Source organism: Amphiprion ocellaris, chromosome 5 (genome assembly GCF_022539595.1).
Source record: "Amphiprion ocellaris isolate individual 3 ecotype Okinawa chromosome 5, ASM2253959v1, whole genome shotgun sequence".
NCBI lineage: Eukaryota > Metazoa > Chordata > Actinopteri > Pomacentridae > Amphiprion > Amphiprion ocellaris.
The window spans coordinates 39,000,753-39,026,149 of record NC_072770.1 but is presented as its reverse complement, the minus strand read 5'-3'; the positions used below and the strand labels follow the sequence as shown (position 1 = coordinate 39,026,149).

The 25,397-nt window shown below is 36.7% G+C and overlaps 2 protein-coding genes across 2 annotated transcripts in view; both read right to left on the bottom strand.

Moving 5' to 3' along the window:
• si:dkey-49n23.1 (semaphorin-3D) overlaps positions 1-3,989 on the bottom strand; it is an 82,502-nt gene extending 78,513 nt beyond the window's left edge. The window contains exon 1 of the mRNA XM_055010744.1: positions 3,831-3,989. The gene's annotated coding sequence lies outside the window, so the exon portion shown is untranslated. The remainder of the gene's footprint in view (positions 1-3,830) is intronic.
• Positions 3,990-5,202: 1,213 nt separating this feature from the next.
• ssuh2.1 (ssu-2 homolog, tandem duplicate 1) lies at positions 5,203-24,167 on the bottom strand. Its single transcript, XM_023270796.3, has 12 exons — positions 23,990-24,167; positions 17,286-17,381; positions 17,118-17,202; positions 16,900-17,029; positions 14,509-14,569; positions 13,255-13,379; positions 11,846-11,908; positions 11,506-11,585; positions 10,491-10,583; positions 10,295-10,400; positions 7,593-7,700; positions 5,203-6,830 (listed from the first exon to the last, which is right to left on the bottom strand). The coding sequence occupies exons 1-12, from the start codon at positions 24,012-24,014 to the stop codon at positions 6,696-6,698; spliced, it is 1,107 nt and encodes a 368-aa protein (XP_023126564.2). The 5' UTR covers positions 24,015-24,167; the 3' UTR covers positions 5,203-6,695.
• Positions 24,168-25,397: the final 1,230 nt, after the last annotated feature.

Genomic DNA, 25,397 nt, shown 5'->3' with positions numbered 1-25,397 from the left:
AATTATTCACTTTTATGCAGCATTTAATGGTTTAGAGTAAATTAAATACAAAAAAATAAATTAAAATGCCAACCAGGAGTTCTTACAGCACAAAATTAACTATATCATCATAACAACACCTGAAAATCGACAAATACACCCAAAGTTATCATATTTAGAGAGAAACTAGCAGAAAATTCACACGGAAAGCCGGAAATGAAACGTTTAAATGAGGTGTTTGTGGTAAATGTCCACGTCTTCCTGCGTCTATTTACTGGATTTAGCTGCAGGACAAACGCATGATTCAGCTCCAGGTGTCTGAACAGCAGCGAACACCACCATTTGGAGGCGACACAATGACACAAAGCAACAGGAAAACAACAAACCGACGACAGGAAGCAGCGACACACACTGACGTCCATAACAGGAAGTAGCCTGGACAATGGAGGGAGGTTTGTTCAGACACACCGAAGCTCCTCAGCCTTCTGTCTTCAATGAATCAGCCTCCATCTGCTGTTTGCTTTGGCTTCCACTAAAACTACAGCAAGAAAGACGCAATGTTTTACACCAACAGCCTTCAAATCCAACAAGCAGCATCAAGTTACGACAGAAAACAGTAATCGACCATCCAGAGTTAAATTAAGTTAGAATTTAGAAAACAAATGACCCTCAAATAGCTGAATTCCCATCAGAGAACTCCTGGAGCCTCCTTAATGTCCAAGAAAAATCCCAGAAGGACCTTTAAAACCCTCTCAATGACCACTAAATCTCCTAGAAGACCCCCTGGAGCTCCTCCAGTCATAAAACCCAGATAAGAACATCTGGAAAGTCCACGTCCACCATCAATACACCCACCAGAACTCCTGGAAACTTCTGATTTCTGCTAAAACCTCAACATTAACCCCTGAATCCTCCTCACTGTTCAGCAAAACCCAGAGAAGGAACCTCAGACCTCCTTTAAGAGCAACAAACCTCCTGCAAAACCAGCAGCAACCTCCTCCAAGACCACAAAAACTCCAACAATGACTCATTGGAATCTTAGGCCTTGTCCACACGTAGCCGGGTTTTGTAAAACCGAATATCCTGCCCCCTCCGTCTAGAAAAAAACTTACGTACACACCACCTCGTTTTTAGAAAAAAACTTCATCCACACCTAACCGCATAAGTGCGTTTTTAAGCACATTCATAAGCATGCCGGACCTTTAGGTGGCAGTAGTTCCCCAAATCCTAGCAAGGTGGTGGATAGGGCTGCCACAAACGACGCGTCGACGAATCGCCTGAGCACGATACGTCATCAAAAGCGGAAGTGAGTGCGCAATGCAACAGAAATCACCGTCCGAGTGGAGCGCGGAACACGCATGGACATCCGCGCTGTATCGTGCATATATAGTATATGCATGATGCGGCGCGGATGTCCATGCGTGTTCCGCGCTCCACTCGAACGGTGATTTCTGTTGCATTGCGCGCTCACTTCCGCTTTTGATGACGTATCGTACTCAGGCGATTAGTCGACGCGTCGTTTGTGGCAGCCCTAGTGGTGGAGAATAACCGTCCTTAACGTCGTCCTTCGCCTGTGTTGTTGAATGTGGAGCAGTATCTGGGCTTGTAAAAACAAGCAAGTAAAAAGCGCCTGTACAAGAAACAGCGCCCAAAACCTTGTGAGAGCATCCATACTGTTACCGAATGTAAACACAGGTCGCATATGTGACGTAAGAACATATTTTGTCGCAGGCGGTGACGTTTCAAAACGGAAAACCCCGGTTACTGATGTCCACATGCAGACGCATAAAACGGAGAATTCGCAAATCTTCACTGTGGTCGGAGTTTTTAAAAAGAATCGTTTTTGATGACGTAAATCTGCGTTTTTGTGTGGATGATAGGCCGAATCGTGGAAAAATATCTTCGTTTTGTGAGATACCCGGCTACGTGTGGACAAGGGCTTAGATGAGCACCAAAACTCCCCTAAAGAAGCCTGGAAATCCCAGTATGACCAACAAAACTCCTGCAAAAACACTTAAAAACTTCAAAATCATCAACAAAACTCTTCTAAGATTCAATCTACATCCTAAACCACCTTTAAAACACCTGGAAATACGGTGACAAACATCTCAAGGACCACAAAACCTCCTTAGAAAATCACCAGAACTCCCAAAACATACACAAAGGACACCTAGAACCTCCTCAAAGACCATCAAAATTCCTCCAACCTGCAAAGAAGTCCTAAAAGACAAACAGAACCTCTACGATGATCACAAAATCTGCTAAAAGAAGCCCTGGATGCTCCTTAACAGCCATTAGAACCTAAAAACATCTCTGGAACCTCATTAGTGACAGCTACAAGTACTTTAACAATCCCAGGACCTCCTGAAATACTCATAAAATACCTGCAAAGATGTTGAGAAACTTCTCATTGACGATCAGAACTCCTTAAAGAATCCCTCAAACACCAACCAGACTGTCTGCAACAGTGACTTCCAAAACTTCTTCAAGAACTCCTGGAACCTCTTCCATGACTACAGAGACAGCTAAAAGAAGCTCTGGATTCACCTGAACAGCCATAAAACCTTAAAAACATCCCTGAAAGCTCATTAGTGAGGACTAAAACTCCCTCAAAATCCTCCTGAGAGACACTAAAACACCTGCAGAAATGGCAAGAAACTTCTGAAAGACAACCAAAAACTTCTCAAAGAGTCCCTGGAACTCTTCAAACACCATTCCAACTGCCTGCAGCTTCCTCAGTGACCCTTAAAACCGCTACAAGGACTCCTGGAAACTCTTCAATGACTACAGAAGCTGCTAAGAGGACTCCTAGACACCTTAACAGCCGGCAGGACCTGAAAAACATCCCTGAAACCTCAACTAAAATCCTAGGATCTCCTGAAATACCACCAAAACACCTGCAAAGATGGTGAGAAACTTCGCACTGATGATCAACTCCCCTTAAAGAATCCCAGGATCTCCTCAAACGCCATCAAAACTCCTATAAACTACCTAGAACATCTTCAGTGACCACAGAAACTGCTAAAAGAAGCTCTAGATTCTCCTTCACAGCTGCCAGAACCTTAAAAAAAACATCTCTTAAACCTCCTAAATGACCAAGAATTGATTAAAATTTTGGATGACCACCAAAACCTCTCCAAGAACTTTTGAAACCTCCTCAAACATGATCAAAACTCCTGCTAAGCCAACTGGAACCTCTTCAATAACTACAGAACCTTCTAAAAGGACTCCTGGATCCACCAGAACCTTAAAAACATCCTTGAAAACTCATTAGTTACAACTAAAACTCCTTAAATACGCCAAAACAAACACTTAAAACACCTGTAAATATGAAAAAACTTCTAAATAAATCTCCTCACAGAATCGCTGAAACCTCCTTAAACACCATCAGAACTCCTGCAGAACTGCCTGGAACCTCTTCAATGACCACAGAACCTGCTTAAGGTACCACCAGAACCTTAAAAACAGCCCTGAGACCTCATTACTTACAACTCAAGTCCTTCAAATACTCCAGGATCTCCTGAAATATAATGAAAACACCTGCAAATACGGAAAAAACTTCCGAACAAAATTCCGCACAAAATCTGCGAAATGTCCTTAAACTCCATTAGAATGTCTGTAGAATTACCTGGAATCTTCTCAGTGATCACCAAAACTCTAATAAGGATTCAATAAATTCTGTTTTCCCGCTCCTGGAACTTCCTTCAAACTCCTGGAAGCTTCTAGTTAAACCTCAGCAGAAACAAGAGTTTGTCTTTAAAAATAATTTGTTCTCTTTGGAACCAAAAGAATCCAAATAAAAACACGAAGCAAAAATAAAAACCGCATCATCCGAAACTTTGTGGACTCACCGAGATGAAAAACTCTGATTCCGGATCGGATTTAATCCAGCAGAGGAACCCGAAGAACCTGTAGAACCTGGAGAACCTGGAGGAGAAGCTGCGGTGTCACCTGACGGATCCACACGTTCTGATCAGCCTGAAGCTATAACCTGAACTCCTCCTTCATCATCTTCATCTCAGCCGCTCTGATACGTTCAGAGGCCGCTCGGAATATCTGACATCCGGAGTTCACGGAGGTTTAGGGTGATTAAAAACACAGAGAAATCACCAGAAATAGACTTAGAATGACCAAAAAAGACCTGAAAGACATGGAAAATGGTGCAAAATAAAACAACAAGTGTTGAAAATGCATGTAAAATGTTCACAAATACACACACTGTGACACAAAAAACACAAAATGACCAAGGAACGATGCAAAATGACAACAAATACACACAAAATGACACAAAATGACCAAAAAATGGTGCAAAATGTCCACAGGGGGACAGAACTGACGTAAAGAGACAGGAAATCAAAACAATTATCTATAAAACCAATGAAAAGACAAACAACTGACACAAAAAGGCACGCAAGAAAAAACAAAAGGAGCAGAAAGAGACACAAACCAACACAAAAAAGATGCAGAATAAACTTTAACAGACTAAATAATGCAGAGTCACCAGACATGCTGCTGTTTGCTTATTTCTGATGAGAGCTGAAAGGCTTCAAAAGGTTTTTAAACGGTTTTTTAAAAGTTTTTTTTTTTTAGGAGTCAAATGGTGAACGGCAGGAAGCTGTAGAACTGCAACTGGGGTCACTGCTTTATCAGTTTGTTGTTTTTGCAGATCCTCTTAATAACACTGCACATGTTGGTATCAGACTCAGAGTGCTGTTTTTCCCACAGAACAGAGTGTCTATAAACACAGCAGAGGAAGTTATTTAAGAACCCATAGCTCCCTCTAGTGGAACAAGTTCATCAGCACAGGAAAGAAGACAAAATATCAATAGAAATGTTGTCTTTTTCACATTAATTCTGGTTCATTTTCATGTTACTGACCAGTTTTACGCTGAGATATTTACACACACATACATGTGTGTATATATATATATATAGACACACACACACGTATGTATATATATATATATATATATATATATATATATATATATATATATATATATATATATATATACATATATATATATCATTCACTTGCATTAAAAAAGAAAGAAAAAAATGAGTGAGGACAAAACACCTTTATAACACTGATTCTTTCTGAGTCACAGGCCAGAAATCTTTGCTTCTTCTTTTGCTTTTTGCTGTACTCTGTAAAAACTTTTTTTTAAAAAAATGATAGTACCAAGTATGCATACAATGTGGAAAATGAAACATGACATCAGGGATGATAAAGAAATCTGTTTATTTACTGACTACATTTGGCAGGTTTTTATTTTATTATACAAAAACAAAAACAGATTTAAACTGTCGCTTCGGCTGCAAGTAGAAAAAGGTAGAAAACGGAGTCGTCGGCATAAAAACACAAAACAAAGTGGTTCTTCCTGTCTTCTTCATATTTAAAGGTGTAGAAACACAAAGCATGAGAGAACATACAATAAGGTATATTTTTTGTTTTATTTCTCTAATAAAACATGTTTTTCTTCACATACTGTGGTAGAAAATCAACATTTATCATATGAGAAGGTAGAATTTACACGTTAAACTGAGGAACTGAGGACAAAACCAGAAAACATCTTCAACTTAAATGTTCATGAAGATCATCTGTCAGAATATTAATGCAAGCTGGGCTTTCTACCACATTTACAACATCCAAGTACTATAATGCTTCAAAAACCACAGATGAACCAGCTGCACTGTATGGACATGGAGACGACTGTTAGCTTTAACAGTTAGCCTCCTGGGCTAAACAACAACATTAGCTTTATTTAAAGGACAACTTTAATGCTAATAACAGTAAAATATTACTGTTAAAGTCTTTAGAACATTCATCTAGACTGTATTTTATAACAACAAAAACATTTTTGTGGTGACATTTTTGGTCTTTTTGAATATTTGATGATTTTGTGCCTTTTTTCTGTAATTTTGCATCTTTTTATGATGGGTTTTGTGCCCTTTTGCTATAATTTCACATCTTTTTATGATGATTTAGAACATTTTTGTGGTACATTTCAGTCTATAGAAAATGGCATTCAGTAAACTAGTAGACAGTAAACTTTCAGGATTTAGGCCTGTAGCTTTAACAGTTAGCCTCGTGTGCGAAACAACAACATTAGCTTTATTTAAAGGACAGCTGTAACGCTAATAAAGGTAAAATATTACTATTAACGTCTTTAGAAAATGACATTCAGCCTCAAACACGACTGAACAAACTCTAAAACTTTACTTTTTATCAGGTAGATTGTTTTTAAGAACAACTTTAGAGCTTTCTTTGGTCTTTTAATGCTCCTTTTTATTTGCACCAGACCATCGGATTCTTGGACGTTCACTTTGGAAACGACGACAAACATCTGACGAAAAATATTTAAGACGTGTGCTTAAAAAAAAACGGAGTGCTTTAACCCGGTGTTCTATTAAATGAGAAATTTAAAACAGCATCAGATGCAACAGGACAAAGGAGAAGTTAGCATTAACCGATTACACTGGATTATACAGACTGTAGGATGAACTGCAGAATTTGTAATCACAGATTAAACTTAAAATCTACCATAATAAAGTTCATTTCTTACTAAAATGAAGCACATGAAGCCAGACAGTAGACATTCTGGCGGTTCCTCGGTCGGTGAGGCTTCAGGTATGACGTGTGGTTGGAGGTGAAGTCCGGCTCTGCTCTACACGTGTTCGTATGTTGGATGGAACATGCTAACCGTATGTGCAGCTCACAGCAGGGTGCAGGCGGACGGATATTTGGCCATAAACACTTTGTTCTCGATCCCATAAACGAAGAAGCTGTAGTCCTTGCCGTTGTAGGAGTAGTAGGCGTGAGTCAGCGGCACCAGCTCGATGGTCTGACGCTGAAACAAAACAACCTGACGTCAATCAAACGGAAAATTTAGAGTTCAAACAAACGGAATCCAGTCAGGTCTGTGAGATCTAAGACGTTTCTGTAAAGACGAGAGTTTAATGCTGAGAAACGTGAATCTACTTCCTCCCTATTTCCAAGGAAATACACAGTTGAGAAGTAAAGTTTACGTCCACCTATAGAGTCCATGTTTATCATTTAGTCTGGAGTCTCCAATGACTCCCAGAACTCTGGATTTTCTATGGCGAAATCTTTAGAACACACCATCATGCTTGATGGTAGGTTTGGTGTTCTTGGGGTTAAAAAAAGACCCACCCAAGACAGTATGGAACCAGTCCTAAACCAGTCCCAGAAAGGCCTAAAACCAGGACCAAAATCAACCGAAACAGTCCAAGAAAATGTTCAGAACCAGTCAGAATACAGTCTGAAAGCAGTCCCAGTAAAGTCAAAAACCAGTACAATTTTTGGACTAAAACCAAACCTAAACTACTCATAGAAAAGTCCAAGACAGTCTGAAACCAGTCCTCATCCAGGACCAGATCCAGAGTAAAATAAATCCTAAACCAACTTTAAATCACATCCAGAACCAGGAGAACCAAGACTGGAACCAAACACAATGCAGACATCATCATCACAATGTAGAGATACCGACATTTAGAATGCAAGGAAACATGTGAATTTGCGACACATGACCAATTAACAAGACATTTTTTGTGATTTCTCTTGCAATAATTGAACAATCCTCCATGTTTACCTGCTGCAGGATCCGGCTGGTGGAGGTGAAACGAACAAGGTGGTCGTTGATCATCTTTGAAGAAACATCGCAGATCTCCTGATCAGGGAAACCCTGGATAGGATAAACCTGGAGAACCAATAATCAACCAATGAATCAATCAATCATTTAAACAATAAAAGGGAATAAAGTGTTCTGATCTGAGCTGTTTTAAACACATAAATGCTGGTTGGAGGTCATTAACCTCCTCATTAGTCTTTGTCATGTTGCCCGCTGCTGCTAAATTCCCACAATGCTCTCTGCTTTAACATGAACTATAGTCTGAGTGACGCCTCCTCTGGTCTCCACAGGATTAAACAGGAAGAGGCTCCACCTGGTGGAACAACCAGGAACTACAGCTGATCTACATTTACTGACACCATGGAGAGAAAACAGGTTTTCTACCAGGTTTTTGTAACACTACATTTACCCTGTAACACTACATTTACCCTATAATACTATATTTACCCTGTAATGCTACATTTACCCTCTAACACTACATTTACCCTGTAATACTACATTTACCCTCTAATACCACATTTACCCTCTAATACCACATTTACCCTCTAATACCACATTTACCCTGTAATACTACATTTACTCTCTAAAACTACATTTACCCTGTAATACTACATTTACTCTCTAAAACTACATGTACTCTCTAAAACTACATTTACCCTCTAATACTACATTTCCCCTCTAATACTACATCTACCCTGTAATACTACATTTACTCTCTAAAACTACATTTACCCTCTAATACCACATTTACTCTCTAGTACTACATCTACCCTCTAATACTACATTTACTCTCTAATACTACATTTACCCCGTAATACCACATTTACCCTCTAATACCACATTTACTCTCCAGTACTACATTTACCCTGTAATACTACATTTACTCTCTAAAACTACATTTAGCCTCTAACGCTACATTTACCCTCTAACACTACATTTACCCTCTAACACTACATTTACCCTCTAATACTACATTTACCCTCTAACACTACATTTACCCTCTAACACTACATTTACTCTCTAAAGCTACATTTAGCCTCTAACGCTACATTTACCCTCTAACACTACATTTACCCTCTAACACTACATTTACCCTCTAACACTACATTTAGTCTCTAAAGCTACATTTAGCCTCTAACGCCTCATTTACCCTCTAACACTACATTTACCCTCTAATACTACATTTACCCTCTAACACTACATTTACCCTCTAATACCACATTTACTCTCTAGTACTACATCTACCCTCTAATACTACATTTACTCTCTAATACTACATTTACCCCGTAATACCACATTTACCCTCTAAATACCACATTTACTCTCCAGTACTACATTTACCCTGTAATACTACATTTACTCTCTAAAACTACATTTAGCCTCTAACGCTACATTTACCCTCTAACACTACATTTACCCTCTAACACTACATTTACCCTCTAATACTACATTTACCCTCTAACACTACATTTACCCTCTAACACTACATTTACTCTCTAAAGCTACATTTAGCCTCTAACGCTACATTTACCCTCTAACACTACATTTACCCTCTAACACTACATTTACCCTCTAACACTACATTTAGTCTCTAAAGCTACATTTAGCCTCTAACGCCTCATTTACCCTCTAACACTACATTTACCCTCTAATACTACATTTACCCTCTAACACTACATTTACCCTCTAATACCACATTTACTCTCTAGTACTACATCTACCCTCTAATACTACATTTACTCTCTAATACTACATTTACCCCGTAATACCACATTTACCCTCTAAATACCACATTTACTCTCCAGTACTACATTTACCCTGTAATACTACATTTACTCTCTAAAACTACATTTAGCCTCTAACGCTACATTTACCCTCTAACACTACATTTACCCTCTAACACTACATTTACCCTCTAATACTACATTTACCCTCTAACACTACATTTACCCTCTAACACTACATTTACTCTCTAAAGCTACATTTAGCCTCTAACGCTACATTTACCCTCTAACACTACATTTACCCTCTAACACTACATTTACCCTCTAACACTACATTTAGTCTCTAAAGCTACATTTAGCCTCTAACGCCTCATTTACCCTCTAACACTACATTTACCCTCTAATACTACATTTACCCTCTAACACTACATTTACCCTCTAATACCACATTTACTCTCTAGTACTACATCTACCCTCTAATACTACATTTACTCTCTAATACTACATTTACCCCGTAATACCACATTTACCCTCTAATACCACATTTACTCTCCAGTACTACATTTACCCTGTAATACTACATTTACTCTCTAAAACTACATTTAGCCTCTAACACTACATTTACCCTCTAACACTAAATTTACCCTCTAACACTACATTTACCCTCTAACACTACATTTACCCTCTAATACTACATTTACCCTCTAACACTACATTTACCCTCTAACACTACATTTACTCTCTAAAGCTACATTTACCCTCTAACGCTACATTTACCCTCTAACACTACATTTACCCTCTAACACTACATTTACCCTCTAACACTACATTTACCCTCTAACACTACATTTACCCTCTAACACTACATTTACCCTCTAACACTACATTTCCAACCTTAAACGGCAAACGTCTAACCAAAAAGAAGCCTGTTGTCTTTACCAGGACGTTCTCATCAACAAAGAAAGGATCTCCTGAAACCTTCCCAAAGTTCTTGTCTGGGAATTCCGGCTGACGGTCCGGAATGAAATTTTCGACGTTGTTCTTCCTGCAGACAAACACAAAAACCAAAAGACAATGACTTGCAGAAGAAGAAGTAGAGATGTGAAGGACCGGAATCGTTGGATCTTGAACTCACCAGGTGACGGTGAGCAGGATGAAGTGCAGCAGGTTTTGACTTCCATGACAAACAGAGCAGGTCTTAAAGCCGCGACCGTGACAAGAAAAACACCTGGAGGAGGATGGACAGGTGAGAACAGCAGCTGATGTACACTCACCGCCCACTTTATTAGGTACACCTGGTCAAAAGCAACTAAAAGAGACTAAAAATGATAAAAACTGAGATGAAAAAACAAGAAAGAGATTGAAAATGACAACATATTAGACAACAAATCAAAAAAAGATTGAAAATGACAAAAAAAGTCAAAAAAAACCCAAAAAGATTGAAAATGACAAAAAAACTGAGATAAAAACAACAAAAAGATTGAAAATGACAAAAAATCTAACAAAAAAACTAAAAGATTGAAAATCACAAAATTGAAAAAAACAGCAAAAAGATTAAAAATGACTAAAAATGAAACCAAAAAAACAACAAAAAGAGACTGAAAATGATTTTAAAAAAAACAGATAAAAACAACAAAAAGATTGAAATTGACAGAAAATAAGAAAAAAATAGAAAAAAAGAGATGGAAAATGACAAAAAAAATCTACAAAGACTGAAAATGACCAAAAAAATTTGAAAAAATAACTTAAAGCTTAAAAATGACTAAAAATGAGGAAAAAAAATCAACAAAGCGAGATTTAAAATGACAAAAAATTTGCCAAAAAAACAAAAAAAGATTGAAAATGACAAAAAACAAGATTGAAAACGACAGAAAATGAGATAAAAACAACAAAAAGAGATTTTAAAAAATTACAAAAAAATTACAAAAACAACAAAGAAAGGATTGAAAATGACAAAAAAATTGAAAAACAACAAAAAGACAGAAAATGACAGAAATTGAGACAAGGGGCTCCAACCTTTAACTAGCCAGGTGTCCCTAATAAAGTGGCCACTGAGTGTCTCTACAGAGAACAACACAGAAGTGGAAAATAAACGAAGTTGGAGTCAGAGAAAGTAAAGTCAGAATAAAGGAGGGGAAGTCGACTCCAACCTCTTGCGTCCTCGTCCATGACAGGAAGTGCAGCGTTTGTTCCTGGATCGGCCGTGACCGTGACAGAACGTGCAGCGTTTCTACAAAATAAGACCAAAGTTTACCAGGAAACTTAGAACTCAGGGATCCTAGTCTCTGTTTTTAAGTGCCTTTAGCTACAGGAAGTGAAGTAAAGATGCATTCAGGGTCCAGTTTTATGATTATAATAAACTAGATTTAGCTCAGCTCAACATTTGATGATGCAGCAGTGTTCATAGAGGCAATAAAACTCCAATAAAACCCTCGTGTGTTCTCTTTAAAAGATCTAGAACATGTTTATACATGATCTTCTCCACCTCACCTGTCCTCTACCGAAGCAGGAAGTGCAGCGAGTGTTTCCACAGCCGTTGCATTTGTGACACAACTGAGACAAAAACAAAAACATTCTGTTATCAGAGAATCTAAGTTTATTAAAACAGAATCTGATCACAGTCAGAAGTTAATCTAAGAGATTTACAGATAAAAATATAAACATATTAAACACAATAAAATAGAAAATACAGCAGAAAACTGAATCAATCAAATAAAACCTAAAAAGATTGAAAATGACAAAAAATTTGACAAAAAAACAACAAAAAGTCTGAAAATAGCAAAAAATTGACAAAAAAACAACAAAAAATTGTACATAAGTCACAGAAAGGATTATTTCATCTCAAATCACCAGATTTTTAACTGTTTTATTTATCTTTTATTCATTATTTTATTCATTTTTATAATTTTTTTTCAAAAATTTTGAGTAGAAATTGCAAAAAAGTAACAATTTTACAACAATTTTTGCTCATCCATCTCTGATTTGATTGATGTTTGTTTTGTTTTTTCAATCAAACTATGGATATGAAAAAAAGGTGTCTGTGAAATGTTAGGTCTTTTTTATTTATTTTTATTTTATATAAATTACTAAATAGAAATTTTTAAAATCTGAAATACGATCCCAAAAATGAGAAAAAAGTTATTTCACTCAACTTTTCCAACTGACTGAGCAGATTTAACAAGGTGCAGCAAAAAACTAAATTATTGGTGGATAACTGGAGTTTCTAAATGGTTCTCCAACTATAACTAATAAACCTCTTTTTATACTACAGTAGTTTTACTGTGAAGCTGTTATATTGTTTTATTTTGCAGTAACTCAAACAGGAAACAGCATTAACCCTCGTGTCGTCCTGTGGGTCAAATTGACTCATTTTAAAGTTTGAAAATGTGGAAAAAAATATATTTTCAGTGAAACTTCTGATGTCCACATTTTCAACATTTTTGTGAAATTTTTGAACATTTTTTGGGGGAAAAAAAGAAATGTAAAAAATGTTTCTTCAGAACATTCACAAAAAAAATCTACCAAAATCCAGTGAAATTTGCTGGATTTTGGTTGATTTTTATGTGAATGTTCTGAAGAAAATATTAGAAGTTTTACTGATATATATGGAATCACTTTAGATATTTTTAGGATTTTTTTGGAAGATTTTTACTCATTTTTTGAAAATGTTTACATGAATTTTCTTGCCAAATTTGGGGGATTTTTTAAAAAATAAAATTTTTAAGGGAAACTTTTAAGGAATTATTGAAATTTTCCTCCTGAAGGTTTTACAAATTTTGGATTTTTTTTCAGACAAGGAAACAATATCTTTTGGTGCCTGTAAATGAGGACAACAGGAGGGTTAAAAAGCACATTTAGCAGTAAAATGACAGATAAAGGATAAATTAACGAGAACTTACCTTGACAAAGGACGAATGTGGCACTCGGACCTTCTCCACCTGGTCGGCGTATCTCTGAGGAAACATCACCTGAACATCCCACGGAGGAGGACTGACTCCATACTGAGGTCCGTCTACCAGCTGACCTGGAAACAGCACAAATAAGGAACTCTGAACACCATCAGACCTTCATGCTAACCGCAACAAGAACTTTTAGCTCATCCACTAAACCAGACTTCATTTCAATCAGAGCTCCTGGATCTAAACCCAGAACCCCGCAGGACAAAGCGCCTTCCCATGAGCCTCAGCTGGTCTCTGGTCAGTCCTGGTATTTGAGGCATGTAAAATCCAGCAGTGAAAGAAAGGATGAAGCCCTCAGAGAAGCATTTATCAGTCAGTTCGTCATCTGAGAGCAGATCCTCAGATTAAAGAAGAAGCACATGAGCCGAATCCTCACCAATCATGTTCTACTTGGTGTTTGATCTAACTGGAGTTTATCCACATGAACCTCATGAAAAAACAATATGCCCAACAGATCTTCCAGGAGATATACAGTCATGAACCAAAGGTTACATCTATTTATAAAGTCCATGTTTATCATTAGTCTTTAGTTTCCAGTGAACTCTGAATCTTGTATGATGGAATCATTGAAACATATTTTGGTTCTTTCATAGATTTATTAAAGGTCTTCTGGAGGAAAGTTCTGAACAAAAACTGAAGATGAGACCTTTAACCCCAAGAACACCAAACCTACCATCAAGCATGGAGGTGGCAGTATCATGTTCTGTGGAACTGGAGCTTTACACAAAGTAAATGGAATAATGAAGAAGGAGCATCACCTCCACGTTCTTCAGGAAAACCTAAAACCATCAGCAGAAGGTTGATCTTGGACACAGTTGGATGTTTCAACCAGACAATGAGTCCAAACACACATCAGACGTGGTAAAGAAATGGTTCCATCAAAAATTTTAAAAAGTTTTTAAAAAGACCAAGACGATCCTAAACCAGTCCTAAAAAGGTCTAAAACCAGGATCAAAATCAACCTAAATCAGTTCAAAAAATATTCTGAACCAGTCCAACATACAGTCTGAAACAGTCCAGAAGCACTTCTAGAAATCCCCAGAGCATGATACTGCCACCTCCATGCTTTCCATCAGCACAATCATAATCACACATAGGAAGTTAAAAGGCCAGTAGGAAAGGAAGACCAGTCTAGAACCTTCATTCTAGCCTGATGGAACCATTTCTTCACCATCAGATGTTTGGAAGTCTTACCGTTGTAGGGCTCAAACTGCCAGGTGCTGGTTCTGGTCTCGGTGTAGGTCTCCAGTCGGTACTGAAGGAGGAAGACAGTCAGAAAACAGAACATGAATGGAAGCAGCACAGTCAGATCCATGAACCACTGTACCACTAACTTAGTTCACCTGACATCCTGTTTCATCTGAGATGCCTTCACTATATAAATAATCTCTGTGCAACCAATCCATGGAAAGTTCTACCTTCTTACATGAATAAATATTCATGAAGTACAAAAATGTGTGTCCAAATGTCACACTTTCTTTCATTTAATCTGTTTTTTGTTTATTTTGTTGTTATAACCAACTAGTTTCATGTCTCACAATTTGTCCAAAATGAGACAAAGATCGTCCAGAATACCTCAAACCTTTTCAAATGCGCCCTGAAACTTTGACAAAATGACAAAACGGTTCCCAAAATGACTAAAGCATTTCTCCAAAATGCCTAAACGTGTGTCCAAAATGACTTAAAAAACAAAAAAACCTTACCAAAAGTACTAGAAATGTGTCCATAATGAGCCACAATTTCTCAAAATGGCTCAAAAGTTGTATAAAATGCCTCAACTTTCCCAGAATGACACAAAACTGAACCAAAATGACTCAAATTTATCCAAAATGACTCAAATCTTGCATATGTTTTTTTAAAAACTGACCAAAAAATATTGAAAACCTGCCCTAAAGAATTAATAATGACACAACATTACGCAAAAAACACTTGAAAATTGCCCAAAAATGACCCAGTCATTTTTACAACCAACGTCGAGCGTCAGCATTATGGGATGTATCATGGTATGAACGGTAAGCGAGTCACAGAAACAATCATTGCTTCCCTGGATGTGTTTCTGTTTTCTGATAATTCATCAGAAAAGACTTTTAAAAGTGCATTCTGGGTAAACTTTCAAGGGTAGTTTTGTGTCTTTTCTGATCACAGTGAATGTATAGTCCTGACTGAAGCACGGAGGTGGGAGTGTGATGATATGTCCCTGTAGAAAACTTTAAAATATATATAATTTTGGATAAACTTTCAAGGCTCATATCAGCATGTGTGATAGGTGGTGGAAAAATCATTGTCTAATGCAGTCATATTTTAAATGACAACAAAAAGACGCAAAACAACCGCAAATAGAAAAAAAATGAACAGAAAGAGTCACGAAATGACCACAAAGACAGAAAACAACTGTAAAAACATGATGAGTCACTACATTTAAGGTGTGGTCGTATGAATAAACTCATAATGTAACACCTTACATAAAACCTTTTCATTACATTTACAGCAGAATTTATGGCCGTTAACACACATTATACTGTTAACAGTTTGTTTCCTCGGTCCATTTAATCCTTAGAATATTCAGAAATCTCTCCTCTGACCTGCTGGATTGATGCTCCTGGGAAGTGAAATGTATTTGTGCTGTTTTCAGTCGTCTTGGCCTTCTACTGAAGCCACATCAGGTCAAATGTGGTTTTAACGGGATTTATTTCCCCGTCATCAACATCAATGCCACGTCTCAGATACATAATTCGTCTTATTCTGTCCAGTAAACAGCGAGTGTGAATGTGAGAGCATGTCGGAGTAAATGACGATGAATGAACCGTCTGAGCTTCAGTTTCATGGTCACAAGTCAACGGACGTCTGTGGTGGAATTTCAGATTTATTTTCTCCTGTCCGGCTCAGATTTATTCTACATGTCCTGAATGAACCCAGATTTACTTCAGAGCTCTAAGAACCTCCACCCTGGTGTCTTCAAACCATCTGCAGCTGTTTGCTTCAAATCATCGTCTGGATGGAAAACAGATCTTCTAACACTACAAGCCTTCCATGACCTGCTGCTGAGAAACACCATGATGCTGCCACCTCCATGCTTCACGATGATGATTGTGTTTGTGAGGATGTTCAGTGTTTGGTCTCTACAAACACAGTATCTTATCTGATGGTCAAAAAGCTCAATCCTCAGACCAAAGAACCTTCCTCCAGGTGTCTTCAGAGTCTCCACATGTCTTCTGGTGAACTGTAGTCCAGATTTAATTGGAGCTTTTTCCAACACAGTCTTTGTCTTTGTCTCCATGAAGCTCTGACTGGTGAAGAACAGACAACAGTTCTCATAGGTGTCTTAGTAATCTTGGCAGCATCATGACATGAAGACAACTGTATTGTAAAGTTTGATCAAATAGTTACAAAGCTAGCTTAAATTGCTAACAGTGGATGACCATGGCTATGTGGTGGAACTGAAGTATTCAGGTCTCTATGGGTTCTGAGAACTTTTCAATCTCCAACTCCAAGGAATCGCACAAAACACTGAATATGGAGGCTAACAGTCCAGCTGGTTGGTCCTGGTTAGTTTCTACGTCTCTAAAGGCAGCAGAAAGGTCGTACCCGGTACACAGTGATGGCTTTGAGCTCTTTGAACGTCAGGTTCCTGGCTGGTTTGGAGCTGTACCTCCACTTAGATTCCACAAACTTGATCAGAGCGTCTCGGGCCACATCCTCCGACACCGTGGGAACCCTGGAGGAACGAACCTGTTAGAACATCAAGACTTTTCTCTCAGAAGAGACCATTTAATCAGCATACAGCACAAAGTATGGAGCGGTACCTGACGTTGGGAACCAGAGTGTTCCTGTTGAGTTCAGGCTGAGGGTTGTAGGCAGGTGGAGGAGGATACAGCGGGTTATCATCCTCTGGACAAAACACAAAAACAAACCAGATAAAGGGAGGACAATGTTGAAGCAGAACCTCAGAGCAGAAGAAGAAGAAGCCTGACCTCCTCCCTTGTGACCCTGGTATCCATGGATGTCGTCCAGCCAGCCAGGAGGAGGCGCTGAAGGTCCCTCCTCTGGGATGTTTGGATCAAATACACCTGAAAACATGAGCAGATCTGGTTTTTATGAGTGTTTTCTATCGTTTTACTTAATGAGCTCATCTCTTTTTGAAGTCAGACTGTTTATTAAAAAGGTTTTAAAGTTTGTCTGTGGTGGAAAAGTTGGATAAAATCTAATGACCAAACAAAACTGACCACATGGGATTTACCTTCGGTTTGGAGTCTGACCAGCGTTAATTTAATTACATGTTCTTCTTCTTTTGTGGTGGTTTAAAGGTACTGAAAAACAAACTGTTTTCCTATTAAATCCCAAAAAACGAGAAAACAGGCTAATTTTTCTGTTTTTTAATGAACAATAAGAAAATGGGTTTATTTCGTGTTTTTCCATTTTTAAACAAACAACAAAAAACTAGTAAACAATTTTTGTTTTTCTGTTTTAAACCAAATTTAAACCAAAAATATGAAAACTTTTTCATTTTCAGCCAACAATGATGAATGAAATGTATATTTCTATTTTTTCGAAATTGAAATGTTTAAAAAAAAAAAAAAAAAAAAGCCTGTTTTTTGGTTTGGTGTAAATCCTTTTTTTTCTGTTTTAACCCAAAAATGGGGGAAAAAAAACAACTTGAAAATGAGACCATTTTTTTTCCTTTTTAATTTATTTATTCTACTAAATATACTATAGAAGCAGCTCTTCAGGTCAGTTTAAATCAGCTCTGGCATCATTTCCTTTTTGTTCACCCGACGGCTGGAATCCTGTCACATATTTTCACTTTATTATCTGTGACTGTTGCTGTCTATTCTGAGTGAGACACTGAAAGAAGTAAAAGGACAGATAAAAGAAGAACAAACAGTAGAAATGGTGTTTAGTGGTGAAATAAAAGGATAAATCAAAGGATAAATGGTGTTTAGTGGTTCTGTAAGCTGCTGAGGAATGTTACTGTCAGTGTTTCAGGAAAGGAGGATTCATTCTTCAACAGAGGAAACTGAAGAAACACCAGAAACGCCCACAAGACACATTGTAGAGCCACTAAATGTCATTAATAACCAACCAATCAACCGATTAACCAACCAATCATAACACACATTACAGAATCACTAAATATCACTAATAACCAACCAGCTAACTAACTAACCAAACTAAACCAGTCCTGCAGGAGCTTAAAGGAAACACATGATGGTATTTTGGTTCAGCGGCAATTACTTTATATTTTATTATTATTTACACTAGATTTTATAACTCATGATGATGATGATGATTAATATTATCCTATTATCTCTATCATAACAATAACAGTGTTGTTGCTGCTGCGTTATAGGATAATATTAGGATAATAATTATTATAATTATTATCATTATTATCATTATATACAATTGTATATAATTATAATATATAAAAAATATGTATTTACATTTTAATTATATATTATTACTTCTAGTAGTAGCAGCTTCTGAACAATAACATAATAATAATAATTATTATTATTAATTTGTAAAGCACCTTTCGCACAGTTGCAAAGTGCTTTACAATAAAACTAATGTCTAATTTGATAAATAATGAAAATAAATTCAAATAAATAAGATCCCAAGTGTGAAATATAATAAGATAAAATAGTCTGATCAATGATTTTAAACAGCATATTTAAAACATGTTTAAAGTTATGATTTGGTTTAAAATTAAGTTTGAATATTTTGGTTAAAATGTGAGAAACAAAGGAAAAGAAACAGGACTGGGGTATTTTTGGAGTAAATTTTATTAAAAATTGTGTTTTTTTATTTTTATGACGAACTAATGGCGTTTCTTTATATTCTTGCATTTTTGAAGACAATGTTACTCATGGTGTAATTGTACCTGAGTAATTCATATATTATGGGTTAAAACCTTACAAATATTATACAAAACACAATTTTACCTGATTCTAGTACAGATTAGATGAGATCTACAGTGGTATTAATTATGCAGATTAATTAATAATGACAAATTTGGAGTTTAAGTTCTGACTCCAGTGTTTCTCCTATGAAGAAGAATTCTTGTTGTTGCTCACATAGAAACCTGTTTTCACTTTGACATCAAAGAGTATTTTTTTGTAAATTCCAGTAAATAAAAAAGCTGAATTCAATGGGAAATCTTCCAAAGGGCAGTGAATACTTTTAAAATGTCACCGTATTTTCTTTACTTTAATCTGTTTTATGTTTTCTACAACTCCTCAAGTCGGGACATGAAATAATACTCAGAAAGTTCAATTTTATGGGAATCGCCTGACATTAAAACATGTTTATGTCGACATTTAGAATAAATCCAGAGTGTCAGAGTTTGTTTGAACGGTTTATTCTCTGCTTTAGATCCTTTAGCAGGTTAGAACAACAAACTGAACCCAACCCAGAGTTTAAAACCTTCAGCTGAAAGACTCTAAAGTCAATGAAACACACCCAGGAGAGGATTCAGAGGCTGTTTGTCTTCTCTTTATGAACCAAAGCTAAGCAGAGATGATCCGACCTGAGGTGTTCTAGAGCAACACTTTAACACAACAACCAATCAGGTGGCAGCAGACATCCAGAAACTCACAATAAAATGGCTATCGTTCTCTATTTCACCTTTACTGGAACAGTTTTCTGTTCCTACAGGAGAGTTTTACGTTCTCCTGTTCCTCTGTAATCGTCTGATCTTTGAGAAAACTTGAAGGCAAAAATCTGGATTCTGCTTCGTCCGACTGATTTCATTAAAGCTCAGATTTAAGGGACAGAAAAGTTTATTTTCATGTTGAATTCTGGGTAATTTGATCAAAGGTGAAAGGACTCCTGCATAATAATAATAACAGCAAAGTATTGAAGATAAAACGCGATAAGATTAAAAATGCGATGTGATGAGATAAAATGAGATGCAAGGCCATAAGATAAAATGAAATGCGATGCAGTGCAATGAGATAAAATGCGATGTGATAAGATGAAATGCGACATAATGCAATAAGATGAACTACAATGTACTGAAATAAAATAAAATGCAATGTACTGCGATAAGACAAAATGTGATAAGATGAAATGTGATGCAGTGCAATAAGATAAAATGCGACAGTATGATAAGATGAAATTAGATGCAATGCAATGAGACAGACCTTCAGTAACAGTTATATTTCAGTTCATTAATCTCCCACAGTAGCAACAAATCTGATGTTTTTCCACAACAATGTAATAATACATGAAGAACAGCAGCCGTTTAACACACTCACACCTGATGTTGTTGCAAAGAAATCCTCAAATATCAAAAACTAGTCAAGTTTTTCTATCTTTGGTCAAGACTTAATTAAAAATCCACTTTTTACATGTTCACAACTTCAGCAACAGTCTGTTTCTACTGAGATCTGACTGACTGTTGTCATATTTCCCTGTTCTATAACTGCTTTATCATCTCATTAATCTCACACAGCAGCCACAAATCTGATGCTTTTCCTCAACAATGCCACGTTACATGAAGAATAGCGGCCGTTGAACATGCGTCACCATCCACACAAACACCCTCTTAGCAACACGACGGCGGCGACTGTTTTCCAGTAGGTCCTCAGAGCTGCTGCTGACCGGCAGGTAAAAATAGAACGTCACCGTGGAACACACAATTCCTCCGACCCAGCGACAAAAATACCAGCGAGGAGAAGGTGTTTCCCCAAACAGATGAGGGCTGAGAAGGAGGGAGGGTGAAAGGAGGGAAGTAGGAGGAGAGGCAGGAATGTGGGAACAAAGCCGGGTCCATTACCGAGGCTCGAACTGCACAATGAAGCTAAATCTACTCACTTATTTCACACACATCAGAGTAAACAAGAAAGAAACCCCTGCAGACATAATTAAAATACCTCACACCGAGGAGACACACCTTCAGAACCCACCTTCAACCTACAGACACACAAAGTCCGTCCACATCGGTACAATGACTGCTTTTCTAGGTGTGTTCCTGGATCTTGTTAGAAACGTCATAAAGAAGCAAAAACCATCAAGGACTCGAAACCTTCTGAATTCAAACCCTTTCATACGTTACACTGTCCAGTGTTTTGATGTTCTGTCTAAAAGTGTGAGGTACCACATAAAATACTACACCGTGTCCCAAGAGTTGGTTCTCCCACTGGACAACATGCTTGATGGGTTCCACCTGGTCCATCAGGTTCTGTCCGGTTGTTGGTCTGGTCCAACTGTCAGGTCCCAGGAGATCAATCTCTTGTTTGACCAAAATGCATTAAACTCACAACAAAAAACCTACCAGAGAAGTCCAGTTGATTTCTACTGAAGCTCTTGTAGGTTCTAGTGCACATTTTAAGCCTCTGAACTTGAACAGTTTCTGGACATTTTTTCTTCACTGCAGTTTGTTTTTCCATCTAAAGTCCTGCAGCACTATGGAATTTCTTTGGTTATTTATTTTACAAAAATTCAGAAAATGTGGAATCGATGGAGGTGTTAGTGACCAAGGATCCTTCTCAGCTGCACCAAGGAGCTCAGAATGTTCTGCTTTTTTTAGAATCTGGCCAAAGTAAACTGTTTATTTTTGGCAAAGTTTGAAACGACACAGAATAAAGTTCTTTTGGGTTTGAAGCTCCGATTTGGTTCATTTTCCAGATGGAACTCAACAACGCAGCCGATTGTTTCAAGGAGTTGAAAAGGAAACCGATTGGTTGTGTTTTTACAGTTTCTGGCTTTGATGAGTGGTCTCGCTTTAGCAAACCTTCAAACACAACAGGCCTTTTAAACCAGCCCATGTTTCTCCAGATTCAGAGGGTTGGTTATTTATTGCTGCTGTGATGATCTGCTGACTGTGAACAACTGATTCCTAACAGCCGGCAGTAACAGGCCGACGTCTGGCATTTTAACAGTCATTGATATCATCATTTCTGTTGACTTACGATCACAAGATGAACAAGAAAAACCCTCAGAGAGCACAGTACTTGTCGTTGTAAGATTTCCAATGGATGAAATCTTAAAAACGTCACAGCACCACAGAATGTATCCATTTCCTAAATGACCTTCCACTGAGTACAGGTGTGTGTTCTGCACGTGTACGTAATGTACAGATACTAAATCACGTGACCTAAATATGTAGCGGGCGGCGGGAATCCAAATTAGAGCAACTTTACCTCATTTAGAGCAACTTTACCTCATTTAGAGCAACTTTAACTCATTTAAAGCAATTTTAACTCATTTAAAGCAACTTTAACTCATTTAGGGCAACTTTAACTCATTTAGAGCAACTTTAACTCATTTAGAGCAACTTTAACTCATTTAGGGCAACTTTAACTCATTTAGAGCAACTTTAGCTCATTTAGAGCAACTTTAACTCATTTAGGGCAACTTTACCTCACTTAGAGCAACTTTAACTCTTTTAGGGCAACTTTAACTCACTTAGAGCAACTTTAACTCATTTAGAGCAACTTTAACTCATTTAGGGCAACTTTACCTCACTTAGAGCAACTTTAACTCATTTAGGGCAACTTTAACTCACTTAGAGCAACTTTAACTCATTTAGAGCAACTTTAACTCATTCAAAGCAACTTTAACTCATTTAGGGCAACTTTAACTCATTTAGGGCAACTTTACCTCACTTAGAGCAACTTTAACTCATTTAGGGCAACTTTAACTCACTTAGAGCAACTTTAACTCATTTAGAGCAACTTTAACTCATTCAAAGCAACTTTAACTCATTTAGGGCAACTTTAACTCATTTAGAGCAACTTTAACTGATTCAAAGCAACTTTAACTGATTCAAAGCAACTTTAACTCATTTAAAGCAACTTTAACTCATTTACAGCAACTTTAACTCATTTACAGCAACTTTAACTCATTTACAGCAACCTTAACTATACACAACACTGGCTGCCTTCATGCATCATCTGGACAACAACGTTTAAATTAATGATTTACCTTTAGTTTATTACTTGTAGTCTATCAGTAATTTGCATATTAAACCACTTAAAAACAGAAAATACTGCTTTACCTGACTGTGATACACATTTAGGCAGTATTACTAATGATAGAAAATAACCCAAACTATAAAAAAATACACTTGATGGAAAGATTGCCACCAGCAAGGCTTTTAATGAGTATTACTAATAATATTTTGTGTTGTTTTGTGTTTTACGTCAGATGTTTTTGATCGTCTCTGAGGTTTGCAGGTAAAAATAACAGAATGCTGTCACTTTAACAGAAGTTTTGCATGTCTGAACAGAGTTTAACATCATATTTACTGAACATAAACACGCAGTAAAGCAGTAATACTGGGTTAAATATGCAGATAAATCAAACTACATGCAACATACACGTAGAGCCTTCATCCTTTACTTTAAACTCTAATATTTTATCATTTAAATGGATTCTGTGCAGTTTTAAGCTGCACATGAACAATAATAATGCAGCTATTTCTGCTTTTACCTCATTAGAGCAACAGTTTTCTGCTCTAATAAACCTCCAGCCTTTAAAGCAGCAGTTTAATGGTTCAATCAGCTCTGATTCATGGCTTCATTTACAGCTTTAACGCTGAGGAACTCCAGCAAACAGTCTGATTGCTGCAGGAAGCAGCAGAAGTCTGAACTTTCACTTTGATGAAACTTCAGCAGAAATTCAGAAATCAAAGCTGAACCAGAGATTTAAAGAGAGTTTCAGAGCAGCTCACCAAGATCTTCGTCCTTTTCGTCCATTTCTGCTCCGCTGGGATCGTGAATGAAGCTCAGAGACGAAAAAACAAAAACACACACAAAAAACTGAACTGATTGCACAGATCTGAGCGGGGTTTTCAAAATAAAAGCCTGGGATTGAGGGAACGGCGCTTCAGTTCATAAATATGTTATATAAAACTAAAAAATAACACAAAATATTACACTTGAAACAGAATCTAAGCTTTCTCACTGGGAAACTGGATTTGTTGAGTTTTCAGGCAGATTTTTGACCGATTATGAAGAAAATGACTATAAATGTTTCTGATGCATGAATATTTATCTATAATACCAGTTGACATTTTAAAAGAAGAAAATGTTCTAATTTACTGCCAACTACAGTTAGAATAATATTATTTAATTGCAGTTGTTATTAGAAGGTCACAGTATTAAACATTAAAACTCAGAACTCCATAAGGCTGGCATTAATTAAACTCTAATTACCTGTTTAAATAAATGACATTAATTATACTCTAAATATTTAAATATATGACATTAACTATGCTCAATTTAACTGTTTAAATAAATTATATTAGTGACACTGGAAATGTTTTAAGTGTGTGGCAATAAATAATAAATAAAGTAATTAACATATTTTCTCTTTCTGGGGGATTTTTTATTCATTTGTTCGTTTGTGTGTTCTTTATTTCCGAGTTTATTTATGTATTTATTGATGTATGCTTTGTGGATTTATTTATGGATATGTTGATGTAGCTATTTATGTATTTATTTGTTTATTTATAGATTTGTTTGTGTGTTTATTTATGTATGCTTTATTGAGGTGTTTATTTGTGCATGTGTAAGTAGATTTATTCATTTGTTTATTTAATTGTGTATTTATTTGCTTTTAGGTATTTATTGTTTTATTTATTGATGTATTTGTCTGTATTTGTATATTTATTTATGTGTTTATTTATGTATTTATTTGTGTATTTATGGATTTATGTATGTATTTATGTATGTATTTATGTTGTAATTTTATTTATCTATTTGTGTATTTATGTATGCATTAATTTAGGTATGTATGTATTGATGGATTTATTTGCGTATTCATTTATATATTTATTTAGGTATTGATGTAGTTTTTTTATTATTATTATTTTTGCCTTCAGTAAAATTCTCCTTTAGTGCAGCGCCTAGGTTTTCCCTCCTCGGTTTATTTTGAAGGGCCTATCTTCCCACTTCCGTCCTGGCTGCTGTGTTTGATGGGAATTGAAGCAGCTGATGCCGCGCCCACAGTGTTTACATTCCAGCCAGACATGAAGAGGAGGAAAAGCTCAAAAAAATAATAAAAATCTAAAAGTTTAAAAGCTTCTAAACCTGCAGCTTTAAAATAAAAACCTGAACCTGTTTCAGTTTCTACTTTTT

Coding starts and splice junctions, on each gene's coding strand:
- ssuh2.1 (XM_023270796.3), bottom strand. CDS start 24,014: ATGGACGAAAAGGACGAAGATCTTG. Junction 13,380..14,508: donor GCAGTTTGAGCCCTACAACG/GTAAGACTTCCA, acceptor TGCTGTTTCCAG/GTCAGCTGGTAGACGGACCT. Junction 10,584..11,505: donor CATGGACGAGGACGCAAGAG/GTTGGAGTCGAC, acceptor ATCCTCCTCCAG/GTGTTTTTCTTGTCACGGTC.